At 41.2% G+C, this 13,257-nt stretch overlaps 1 protein-coding gene across 2 annotated transcripts; it reads right to left on the bottom strand.

Moving 5' to 3' along the window:
- Positions 1 to 11,770, bottom strand: ubfd1 (ubiquitin family domain containing 1). Of its 2 annotated transcripts, none has more exons than XM_012970101.3 (7): positions 11,551 to 11,770; positions 7,815 to 8,075; positions 6,740 to 6,948; positions 6,095 to 6,160; positions 5,273 to 5,378; positions 5,063 to 5,145; positions 1 to 2,373 (listed from the first exon to the last, which is right to left on the bottom strand). In XM_012970101.3, the coding sequence occupies exons 2-7, from the start codon at positions 8,056 to 8,058 to the stop codon at positions 2,263 to 2,265; spliced, it is 819 nt and encodes a 272-aa protein (XP_012825555.1). In that variant the 5' UTR covers positions 8,059 to 8,075; positions 11,551 to 11,770; the 3' UTR covers positions 1 to 2,262. The 2 variants fall into 2 exon arrangements, with proteins under 2 accessions (XP_012825555.1, NP_001120489.1); NM_001127017.1 differs by having other exon boundaries at positions 1,555 to 2,373; positions 11,602 to 11,741.
- Between the last annotated feature and the right edge of the window lie 1,487 nt (positions 11,771 to 13,257).

Below are 13,257 nucleotides of genomic sequence, written 5' to 3'. Positions count from 1 at the left end.
AGTTATTCATAGCAAATTCTCATCTGATCAAAGCCAATTGCTGAGTCTATGACACTTAGCTCCTATGTTAGTAAGCTCCATGATGCCCTCATTCACATGGCTGCAAGAAAGCTATTTCAGTCTGACTCTAAAGGTGGCCATACACGGGCAGATTTCAGATGCCGACTGAGCAATTAAGCTGCTATGTATGGGCACCCCCAACGGGCCTACCCGACAGACACCAATTAGGCAGGTTTGACTTTCTGTCGGATCGGGGACCACATTGGTTCACCAACAGCACCTATGCCCATGACTGTAATTTGATTGTTTGGCCCTAGACCTTAGGTGGGCATATAGGGAGAAGATCCGCTTGTCTGGCAATCCTGCCAAGTGAGCAGATAATACCGTGTATGTCCAACTTTATTCAATACAACAACCACTGTGCCATTCATTTGTTGTTCTCCTATGAATGCGACTACATACTGGGAGCAACTTCTTCATTGCCCAATAGCTTGTTCAGAGAGATACCATATATCTAAGCCAGCAAAGGTATTCCCCTGTAGTAGGCACAGTTGAGCAGGATAATTCCCAGGTACAGTGCCATCAAAAGCAATGAAACTAAATCACTGCTTGACAGCTGTCCCATGGTTGGCCAATTAATAAGATCAGTTTGGGCATTCCCAGCTATTCTATTTGGCACTCAGGGGTGGGTATATAAACCCAACACATACTGGATATGTAAATGCTGCTATCATTCATGTGTGGCATATTGCTTCTTAAAGTGCCCAGAACATTCCTACTCAGCATGTTCGCATTTAACCATCACAATAACTAACTCTAGGCATTCTCTAGAAAAACAACACATCCAATTTCTGATCATGAGAAGTGTTGTTCTGTTGGTATCTAAAGTGACCTTTTCCATTAGGCACGTCCCATGAAGGATTTGCTTGCCTGGTTAGTAAGCCATAACCTCTTATTCCAATAGCAAATAGTCCTACTAATAAATAGGGAAAATACCACCATCCTCAGCCAGGAATGGGGGTCAAAATTTCAGATACACTGTATGGTAAAAAGTATGTGGACCTGTCCAACATCTCCACTTACAATTGAGGGTATTAATATGAAGTTGGGCCTTTCTCAGCTGCCTTTATCCTGTTCCCTTCTGGGACGGCTAGATGATGGAACATTGTTGTTGGGGTTTGCTTCACCTCATACAGGAAAGTTTGAGCACTGACTATATGAACCCATGTGTTCCAATTCATCTCACAGTTGGGTTGAGGTCAGGGCCCTGTGCAGGCCAATCAGGTTCTTCCATTCTCATCTCAGGAAACTCATTTTGTATGGACCCTACTTTGTGCATGGGGGCATTATCATGCTGCAAAATTCCCCAAACTGTTACAGCACCGCAGGAATCATGGAAGGATGTCACTGTATGATATAGTGCTGGCATTGTTGGGTATGGCTTAAATAACCAATTACAATAATTAGATGGGAGTCCACATGCTTTTTTCCATATAGTGCATGACTACAAGATTTTCGCAAACAATCACACCCTGCAAAGGAACAACATGTATATATGGCGTGGCACTGTCTGCACCAGTTTAATATTAAACTGAAAAAAATCCAATTATCAACTGAAAAATGCAGGGTATCTTCCCTCCAAGGATTCAGCGGTGGACATCTTGGTATAAAGATAAATCAATAAAGAACTTGCTTTGTTGTCATCTTAAGTTAAAATAATTAAAAAAAAAACAACCAACTAATAATATAGAGAGCAAGAAAGGAAGCTGGGGTTTATCGGCATGGGCTGGTAATGTGGCCTGTTTGCTTAGAGCATTTATTGAGCCCTGTGCGGCTCCATCCTGTGATTCCGGCCGAAGCCTCAGGAGAGTGGAACCTTCTGCTGCCACTGTGAGGGATCAATTGAGAGGGAGTTCTGTTGGTGTCTCTGGCAGCTAAAGGGTAATAAAAAGAGGATTTTTGCTTGATTCACTTGGATATATGGCTGAAGCAGCTGCAGCAGTGTGCCTGCAACTTGTAAAAGTTAAAAATGTAAACTAGCAGTGAGTGTTCACCTCTGGCTCCAACAATATGGCCTTTCCTTGACCCACAGGATACTTTGAAATGGGTTAAGTTCCAGGTTTGGGAGTTTCTGTGGACCGAGGGTCAGTGGGTTATCATGGCGGGAGGAAAAGGGGTGTCCGGGTGTGGGATGGGGAGAGTAGGTGACTGTATGTGGTTACTCCCAGCATTTCGTGTCCTATGCCAGAGGTGAACATAACTTCAAAAATACTGCCATTTCCCCAGCACTGTGTCCTTGATGGCATCCACGTATTGCGAGGGGACCCAGTAAACCCAATAGTAAGATGCTTCAGTAGGACCCAGCTGGAAAGCCTGCCAAAGATTGAGAAAAACAGGTCATTATTAGGGTGTTTCATATTCCTATAATCAAATCAGCAGCAGCACAAGGCTTAAAGGAGAGCTAAAGCCAAACCAGCAAACTATATAACTCACAATATGTAAAAAGTTATAATGCCCCAATATTACTGCTAGGTTTATTGCACTGAAATCCTTCAGCTCTTTGCAAAATTGCCATCCAAATATCTGCCTTGATTTTCCCAGCAACCATTGCCTTCTACAGTGACGTTTTTTATTTTGCGCAATCTATTTTACCCAGTTTCATTTTTACACTGAATTGCTCTTTTAAGGCTTTTCTTTCATTTTAAAAGAAAGTAAGTATATAAAAGCACATAAAACAAAAATGACAGTTCTTTGCTGTGTTCTAGCAAATCCCAAATGTTTATCTATGGGCCAGGTTAGGAAATCTCACTGGGCCAGGAATACATGGGTTTAGGGCGGTGGTTCTCAACCTTCCTAGTTCCTTATGTTGTGGTGACCCCCAACCATAAAATTATTCCTAAGACCATAGGGAATATGTGTGTTCCGATGGTCTTAGGCGGCCCCTGTGAAAGGGTTGTTCGACCCCCATAGGGGTCCCGACCCAGAGTTCGAGAACCACTGGTTTAGGGTCTGTATTTGGGTTAACGATCAGATCCTGACTGTTGCCTTTTGATAGGAAGGTAAAAGACAAAATTTTAATGATTAAAGCAGAACTAGAAATAGAAAATCACTGTTCCAGATCATTTGAGGATACTGTGATGTTTGTGACTCTATTTTTAGGATTTTGCTAAAACTTTGTTTTTCCAAATAAACCTTATAGTAAAATAAAAAGGTATTTCTGTAGTATCTCATTCAGTGTGATCTTCCTTTTCTACATATTATCTCTGGGCCCAGACAGGTACATGCGCATAAGAGAGCAGAACATCTCAGTTCAGTTTTCACTCTACTGCGCATTTACCTGCCCGGACCAGAAAGAAGAGAAGACTGAAGTAGTCTAAGAGGAGGGATGAGGCACTTCTACAGAAATAACTTGGGCTGGTGCAGTTTATGGTGAACAGGAGGCCTGGCCCTGTGTATCAGGTATATGATAATAATTAAAGGGGATTCTGTCACGATTTTTATGGTGTACTTTTTATTTCTAAATTACACTGTTTACATATCAAATAATTCACTCTACAATTTAACACTTTATTCGTAATATTGGTGTGTAGGTGCCATCTCAGTGCATTGTGCCTGAGTCTGAGCTTTCCTTTTTAAAGAGCCAGCCCTACACATTAGATCTGCTTTTGGGTAACCTATTGTTTCTCCTACTCATGTAACTGGAGGAGTCCCAAGCCGGACTTGGATTTCTTACTATTGAGTGCTATTCTGATTTGCTCCCTTCTCATTGTTCTGCTGCTGGCAGGGGGGCGATATCACTCCAACAGTATTCCTTTATATTCACTCGGGGGGGACCTGCCAGTGATTATACTGTTCCTTCTCCTTTAACAGTAAATATTCGCTTCAAGCAGAAGGAGGGGTTGCTAACACAACTATCCAACTAAATCTGCATACAATTTGATTTTTATGTCACTGTCAGTCACATTCCATGTGTGAATTTCCCACAATGTAATCGTGACCTTGGAAAAGGATGCGCAGAGTACAATTCTTGAAGGAGATCAGTGTTGCAGCTCTCTCCAAGACTCGTGCTCAGATCAGTGTGCACATGATCACATAACTCCCAGGGGATTGGCCAGTGGAAATCATAAGTAAAGCACCAATGTGCACGAGTTCTTATTTTTTCGTAAGTATCATAGGGAAACCAATGTTCCGCTCTCACCAGGAACACAAGGCAAAGCAAAGGCAACTGAGCTAAATATTTGTTCACTAATGAATCCAACAGAGGAGGATCTGTTTCACATTGCTATGGGCTCTCTCTGGACACTGCTGCTTTTGTCTTCCTCAACATCCAGTTACAGTTCCTGCTTGTCTTTCTGGTAGTGTTTTCTGTCTTTCCAGTTTTCTACAATTATGCTAGCTCATGGGAATTTTTCTTGCATGTTATAAAGCATATCTGACAGTGTTTAATATTGCAAAATATAGTATCTAAAGGAAGACAGAGTATAAGATAATTTAACTTTTTCCAGTCCTCTGCATCCCAAAAGGCATTATTATGCATATGCTAGGATAGGTCATATGGGGAATGCAATGCTGCCAAAACGACCCTTTGCCTGATGAAGGATTCATTAAAAAATACCAAACTGCACCAGGACTGCAACTAAAACAATTGGTTGCCATGGGTTCATAAACTGGTCTCCATTCCTTGAGTACTAGCCATAATCTTCCCTAGGCACTACTTAGACTTTAAAATATATGGGGCGGGGTTCAAAACTGACTCAATCTTTGAGGGTACAGTTTGCCAATCAGGCCACTCCTGCATGGGCAGCTTGTTGGACCATGGAGGAAGCTACAATAGCCTTCAAGATGATACCCAATTGTTGTTCTGCTGTATATAATCTAGGCCTTTTTACCAGGACTACATGGCCCTCCGTGTGATCCAATTTTGGGCCTGGCAAGGGCACACTTGTTTGGCAACCTTACCAAATAGATGTCTCTCAAAGTATATGGTTAGCTTCAATCTGTATTGATACTTCCCAATTTACAAGACTGCTCTGCACTGCCCAAAGAAAGTGAGCACCCTTACCATCATGTGATAGTCGTCATGTTCTTCAATTGGTTCTGAGACCACATTTTTAATGGAAGCCATGGGTATTTTCTCCGTCCTCTCTGAAAAATGATATAAGTAGTTAAGTGACCACAACAATAAATGCTAAGCTGTGCAGTACCATACATTGTCTGCCATAGAAACCTTTACGCAGACAGGTCTCTTGTACATTAATATGGAAAAACGTACCCTTTGTACCGATCCACAGTTGATCCTGCTCCAGTTTAAATGTCAGTCTAACCTTCCCTCCAGACTTGTTGTACATACCAGATATAGGTGTTGTTGGGAGCCTCTCCTACAATAAATAAGTCATTCATTCATTCATTACTGCAACCACTAGGCAGAGATGTCTAATAGGGGAGCAGTGTATTACCAATGGCCACAGGGTAACCACCCCCGACATATCATTGCTTTCATTTCTCATATCTTCAAAATGGAGTTTAAGAGTTTTCTACTTAGAATACAAAAATTAGTGTTGGAAAATAGTACTTTTCCCAACAGACTGGAGATGGGCATTAGGCAAAAGTTTAAGGTCCTTCATAGGACCCCCCTAACTACAGAAAAAGCCAATTCAGGCCCTTCAGACCAAGCCACCAGCTTATCTGCCCATGTATGGGGTGCACAGACCTGCCTGACAGATATCTGGCCTAAATTGCTAGATATCAATCAGATGGGTTTGAAAATTCCATTGGACAAGGAGTGCATCAGCATGCTCACAAAGCCCTCATCCAATGGCTCCCTGTAGGTCAAAATGGATAATTTGATCATTGGCCCTAGGGTCCAATTCAGGATCAGTCTGTGTATGGCAAGTAGCTTGCTTACCTCCAAAACTGAGGTATTAAAGTTTGAGAATTTCATGAGAGAGGGTAGCAGGTGCCCCATTTGTGCACCAAGATAAGAAATTGGCAACAGTAATCTTTAGCCCTGACAGACAGACAGGATGCTCTTTCGTATGCAGAGTAAAGTATATTTGTTTTATGTTTCCTTTAACATGAATTCTCTGGCCCATACCTGCACCCCTTTCAGTGACTGCATCACGTCATCTGGTTTGCCTTTGTCTAGCACTTTTCTGTGTTGCTGAAACAATCGAGATAACACCAATCAGTGGAGCAGGAAATACAGAACAATCCTTATTATACAGGTATGGGATCCATTATCCGGAAAAACGCAATCCAGAAAGCTGTACATTACAGGATGGCCATCTCCAGTAGACTCCATTTTAAATAAATAATTCTGATTTTTAAGAATAATTTTCTTTTTCTGTGTAATAACAAAAGAGTTCCTTGTACTTGATCCCAACTAAAATGTAATTAATCCTCATAGAAGTAATTACAGTAAGATCCATTATCCAGAAAACCCCAAGTCCAAAGCATTCTGTATAACAGCTCCCATACCTGTACTGATACACTAAGACACTACTAAGGCTATTACTGTTTATATTTTAAAATTTACACAGCAATCTACCAAAGTGGAGGAATGCGTCTGTTATACACACACACACACACAATCTAATGTGCACAGAAATGTTTTTCATTATATACACACTTATATTTATAAGAAGGACCACACATATTTACTCATCAACATTTTTTGCTACCCACATAGGGTGCTGACTATAATGCTATAGAAAAGCATTTAGGGGGACTTGGCACTTACCTTCTGTCTGCACAGTGGCTCTTTCTTGTTTTCCTCTTCTTTTACCTCTTGCTGGATCGTTTCTTTTGGGGTGGTAACGGCCAGCACGTCATTGATCGTAGAACCTACAACCATGACTTTTGCCCCGTTTGTGACTTTAATTTCCCGTAGTGTTTTATCCTCGGGAAGAAGCCCCTTAAACATTACTTTCTGCATAGCTGGTGGAAGACCTGGAAAAACAGAAAGAGAACAAGAATTAAATACGTCATATATTTATGATTAGATAAATGACCACCAGTTTATAAATATACATTCAGGGGGATTTGGGACCAGTCTTAGTCCTCTTGCCTGCAATGTTTAAAAACATGGCAGAAATGCCCAAATCCATCCCCCGTCTCCCACTGTGTATATTGTGAACAGTGTAAATAGGTGAAACCGGCATTTCAGGTGTTTTCTGTGATGTTATGAGAAGAGTTTACTTTCCTATAATAGCTGCCATACCGCTTGGTTCTACATAAACTTCAGAAGCATTAGTGGCAACTAGTAAGGTTTGCTTTTCATTCTAGGAAACAATATTGCAGTTCCTATTATCATGTATACAACAATATAAAAATAAAGAAAAAGCACCACCTGAAAAGGGGGTCATCAAAGATAGCATGCCCTTCATTTAGATGTTTCTACCTTCTTTCAAGGTAGAAGAAGAAGAGCCAGAACTAGAATTAGGCAGAAGAGGCATAGGTGCCACCGTGGAGGGGGGCTCTATTTGGCACAGAGCTCTGCTGCCAAACTCCTACCCTGTGCTTAGTTTCATATTGGGATGCAGCAACACAGGAGTTGCATCAGAAAAAGGAAGAGTTGCCGAGCGGGTGGTGGGATGAGCTGAAATAAAAGCTGAGAGTGGCGGCGGGTTGGGTGGGAGAAGGCAGGGCTTGGGTGCTCTTCTGTGTTGGCCCAGGTCTAACTAGCAGGGGACATGCATGTGTGCACTAAATCACAATAAGAGAAAAGATATTTTCTACAATAAGATTCAAGTTCATCAAGGAGTGTTTGACCTCAATAATTTACATTAAACAAAAAAAAAAAAAAATTTGGGTACCTGTAAGAGAGTGAATTTTCTGTTTAAGGCTTGCTCCTGTGGTATCCAGTGGGAGCTTAACATCATATTTATTCTTGTTCCAAATAACCTTAAATTCTACATATTCTTTGGGTGCCTCAGAGTCCCCTCCATTGCTAACAGAGCCATCTGCCTCCTGTGGCACTAAACCGCTGTCTGATGCCTGAGAGCTGCCGTCTTCAGCGTCTGTGCTGCTCTGCTGTGATTTTCGTCCATCTGTCTCCATACCCAGCTCTTCCACTTCTGGGGGAAGGGAGGGGGCAAAAAACATTAGGGACAAATAAAGCAGATCATTCCACAAAGGCTACAAAAACGCATCAGCAAAACAACATACGCTGCATAGGCTTTTTACCACACACAGTAGAAGTGATGATTGCCCTGTGGGTGAAGACACATGGAGCTACTAGTAGCAGCTACTTGTCATGGCTACTAAACACCAGAAAATACCCTGCCATAGACAATACTCAGAATCGCCTGAATGCTGAAAAAAACGTAGAGACATTTATCAGTTTTAGTTTAGTTTTAGTAGCTGTGACAAGTAGCGGCTACTAGTAGCTCTGTGTGTCTTCACCCTTAAAGATTGATTGTGTACACAATGACATTCAGAGACGATAAGCAGGGGAAGTGGACACAACAGCTTGTAACAGATGAAATAATACAATTTAACCAGCCATTTCTGCTAACACATACTTTCATTGCTAGGGCAGAAAAGCAAATTACCTTGCCGATTAGAAAAAGATGAAAGTCATGACTTGGCTAGGTACCAGTAAATATCTCATGATGCATTTTAGGGAGGGCCAGACACTGGGAAAGCCTGGCTCCTTTCCCATATCAACTATTTGTGACCTTAGGTAAGTCATTTCATCTCCCAGCAGGGGTAGAAGCAGTAAGTTAAATAGCATACCCACTCTATCTATGGGGGAGGGAGCCAGAAATATTTCTTAACCTAACTCAAACTATTCCCTGATTCATTATATGAATATATTATCAGGCTGTGGGATAAGTGAATAGCATATATGAGAAAAGCTCTAGGTGAACTATGTACAATTGGCAGGAGCTATGACATATCTGTTGCCAGATGAGATGATCTTACTGGGGAACATCCAAAGTTAGCATGCACACACACAGACACACAGTGTGGCATTACATTAAAGTAACAGTAACACCTAAAAATAGAAATGTTTTAAAGTAAGTAAAATATAATGTACAGTTGCCCTGCACTGGTAAATGTTATGTGTTGGCTTCAGAAAGACTTCTATAGATTATATAAATAACCTGCTGTGTAGCAATTAGGGCAGCCATTCAAGCTGGAAAAAGGAGAAAAGGTACAGGTTACATAGCAGCTTACAATCTGTAAAATACAATGGTGTTTTAAAATGCTTATCGGTTATCAGCTATGCAACCTGTTACATATAGCCCAAGTTCAATTTGAACAGCTACCCCCTTACTTACACGGCAGCTTTGCTTATATAAACACACAACTTGTACCAGTGCAGAAAGACAGTATATAACATTTGCATTACTTTGATAGACTTTCATTTTTTGGTGTTACTATTTCTTTAACGATATCAGTAGTTTTACAAACAAGTAGGCAAATAAATATGACAAATAAACAAATGAATTGCATCTGATTCTGAGATCATCGATTTAGATTCATAAAAGCCATGGCTGTCTATATCAACCTGCCCCAATTTCCAGGGGGCATTAGCATTGCATCATTTGAGAAATGCACAACATGCCACAACTACCACACTATAAGCCTAACATCAAGCCTGTTACCCAGGCTGCTGGGATTTCCCAGTAACCAAAGGCCTATGACACATGGAGCTACTTGTAGTGACTACAAAATGCCAGAAAATACCCTACCATAGTGAGAAATGTAGTAGCAATTATGAGTACTATTTAGTAGCCGGGACAAGTAGTTGGCAACAAGTAGCTGTGTGTGTCATTGCCCTAAGCAATCCAGGGAGCATTTGTAACATTTGCATCTTTTAATGGTTTAAACAATTTCATAAGGTCCTGTAATAAAGAATAACGCAGGTACTGTAAGGAGATATGGGTGCTAGTAGCATCGGGTCTGGTAGAGCATTTTACTCTGTTTCAAATTAACTTCTCCCACCTCCTTTCCGGCAATCCACCCGCTATAACATGACCCCATAGGATTCATTTACAACTGCAGGTGCAGTTACAAAAAGTCTGTTGCAGTCAGCACGCGAATATACACCAGGTACTTGTCTCTAAAGCCACTTCAGCATAGTTGTGCTTGGCACCACTACTTCAATCCCGCCTCCTTTCCCAAATCATTTCCAGTGTGCCTAAAGACACAGGGAAACCCCTGAGGTGGCAGAAAACACTGCATTGTGGATAAAAAAAAACAAAAACATGGCAACTTGCACTTTGTAAACTGCATTACAGTCAATTTCACTTATAAATCATCTCTTATCTGTGTGAGGGGAGGTAATGGGTAAAATAAGGGTCAGGCAGTGCACAAAAATGCAGGGCTCTGTCATAAGATCCCCTTTTCCCAAATATCTATATTAAAGAGATACTGACACCAGAAATTAAACTTTTTTTTTTTACATCTGTCATAACATTGTCTTTGCATGACCTTCATTTTTGCCATAAAAGTATTTGCCCAATGCTTTTATATTACCCGTCTGATCCCCTATAAGGGGGCTGCCATATTTGTGCAGCAGGAGGCCGTTAGCATTAGAAGCTGTAACTGACAGGCTGAGAAGGGACAGTCAGGTTGGAAAAACAGTCAGGTTTAGGAACTTCAAGTAACAATTATTTACAAAAGCAAATCTCTCAGTGAAAATCAATCAACATGACCTTTAGGCAACTTTTTATGTACATTCATATTTTGAGGAGTCATTTTTTAGTGTCAGTATCACTTTAAACAGAGTGAGAATAGATGCCGAGAACTAATCTCAGGTCAGACTATAATAGAAATGCTTTTGTGCGGTTGGTCAGTTTTAATAAACAGAGTTAAAGTGTCAAAAAGTCCCTGGAAATTAGGAATATATGGCAGCAATGGAACAGTCACATACCATATATGCAAGGCACTGCAAATAGAGACGCTACGTCATGATGGAAAGAGATAGAAAGAGAGATAGAAAGAGAGATAAAGAGAGATAGAAAGAGAGATAAAGAGAGATAGAAAGAGAGATAAAGAGAGAGAGAGATAGAAAGAGACAGAAAGAGAGATCGAAAGAGACAGAAAGAGAGATCGAAAGAGAGATCGAAAGAGACAGAAAGAGAGATCGAAAGAGAGATAAAGAGAGATAGAAAGAAAGAAAGAAAGAAAGAAAGAGAGATAGAAAGAAAGAAAGAAAGAAAGAGAGATCGAAAGAGACAGAAAGAGAGATCGAAAGAGACAGGGGGGGCTAGAGAGGGGGGGGGGGGGCTGTTCTATAGTGCTGCAGGTGGCACAGAGGAGGAGTGAGCAGCCTGGCATAGGGTAATGAAGGCTAATCAGTAGGACACATGGCACAGACATATGTGTTTGTGTGCCAGATACAGGGCTGGGCATTGCACGGCTAATAAATATAGGGTAATGTTGCCATGCCCTGTGGCTGGCATGGGCAGAGCAGTAAGTTGGCAGCTAACGGGAGCACCATAGTGGGCACGGTACAGAAGTGTGCAGAGTGGAAGGAAAGGCAGTAGAAGTGGAAGGTGTATGTGGAGCTATATCTCGGTCACGAATAGGATGACTGACCGTCATACCCTCAGAGAGGGTCGGGAGGAGGGGGGGGGACCCGGTACCCACCGTCCTGGGACGCCATGATGATTGTGTACAAGTCTCCAGCGCTGGGGATGCCGGGAATCTCACAGCCAGTCGTTTTGGACCCAGCTGGCAGCCGTAGTTCAAAGCCGAGTGCAGGAAAAGAAAAGAACTGGAGGACTGGATACGATAGAGATGGGGTCCGGATACCATGGAGAGGCGAAAAAACAGCCTCAGCCTATTACCCGGAAGTATTCTTTTTTTTTTTGTACAAGTGGTAATCTGCCTGATAGCGAGCTTCTGTGCATTTTTTCCACGATATTTATATTTTATACATTCACTGTAATAATGTATTTGGCATAGTGGAGCAAACACACAGCATCCACCCACCTATAATAAAACTGCATAAAGGATTGGTTTGGCTTTGCACAGGATTTACAGTAAATGCATAGAGATAGACAGGCCAGCAAATATGGGCTAGCTACTTCAATGGTGGTTACAGGGGCTGAGGGGATAGCTTGAGTGGGCACAGATGTCTGTCCTGAAGTTTGTTAAAAGGGTTAGTTGATATTTCTGCCTAAACCTATATATCTTGGTTATATATAACACTTAGGGGCTGATTTACTAATCCACGAATCCGAATGGGAAAAATTTGGATTGGAAAACAAACATTTTGCGACTTTTTCATATTTTTTCGTAGCCGTTACGACTTGCGCGCATTGTCGAAACTTTTCCATAGCCGTTACAAATTTCGTGAATTGTCGCGACTTTTTCATAGCCAGTATGACTTTCGTGAATTGTCGCAACTTTTTCATTGCCATTACAAATTTCGTGAATTGTCGCGACTTTTTCATAGCCAGTATGACTTTCATATTGAGCGCTCTAAAAAGTCGCAAAATACGGATCATTATGAAAAAAACACATTCGGACGCTTTTCAGACGTTCGTGGATTAGTAAATGTGCCCCTTAGATTGTAAATTCTACGGGGCAGGGACCTCCTTCCTACTGTGTCTCATACCACCTGGCACTTATATATATATATATATATATTTATTTTATTTATTTATTATATCACTTGTCCTCCCTGTGTGTAATTTTGTATTCTGTAAGATTGTACAGCGCTGCGTACCCTTGTGGCGCTTTATAAATAAAGTTATACATACATACATATCTGGTGGAACAGTCCTGAAAAGGGACTTTTGCAGGTCCTTATCAGGCAGCCCTTTCCCTAAGAGTCCCCTATTGTTCAGCCACTGCTCTTAGTAGAAATGGCCATGAAAATAGAACCAGTATATCCCAAAAAGGACAATTCAAGTCACGACAAGAACCACCCAAAGCCCCACCAATCTTCAGCAATCTGGGACTGGGGCCACTGCTTATTGAGTATGTAGAAGGTCACACTTTTTGTGTTTTATACAATCCCAGCAACAATGCAACAATATCTCCTGTACCTTTGTCTGATAATATATCATTTTTTCAAAGTACCTTATACATTTTTGTGTTCACTTGTGCTTATGGTTAAAAGCAGTTTTGTACCGAGAGTAGTCAGTTAGGATTCCTATTCCTGCTCTTTCCAGCCTGCAAGTGAAAAATACAATCTGGTCATGAGAACCGACTGACCCTAGCAACCAAAATACAGATAATATGCAAGATTTATTTTTATTGTTTTTCTTATTTTTTATTGATGGTCTTTATATTCTT

The sequence above is a fragment of the Xenopus tropicalis genome, chromosome 9 (assembly GCF_000004195.4).
Source record: "Xenopus tropicalis strain Nigerian chromosome 9, UCB_Xtro_10.0, whole genome shotgun sequence".
NCBI classification, from domain to species: domain Eukaryota; kingdom Metazoa; phylum Chordata; class Amphibia; order Anura; family Pipidae; genus Xenopus; species Xenopus tropicalis.
This window is presented reverse-complemented; position numbering and strand designations above follow the sequence as displayed.

What these genes read in the sequence shown, in the direction of transcription:
- ubfd1 (NM_001127017.1), bottom strand. An exon ending in AGTCACTGAAAGGGGTGCAG is followed by an intron (nt 5,379 to 6,094) that starts GTATGGGCCAGA and finishes TATTTATTGTAG; the next exon opens with GAGAGGCTCCCAACAACACC. An exon ending in ATGACGACTATCACATGATG is followed by an intron (nt 2,374 to 5,062) that starts GTAAGGGTGCTC and finishes AATCTTTGGCAG; the next exon opens with GCTTTCCAGCTGGGTCCTAC.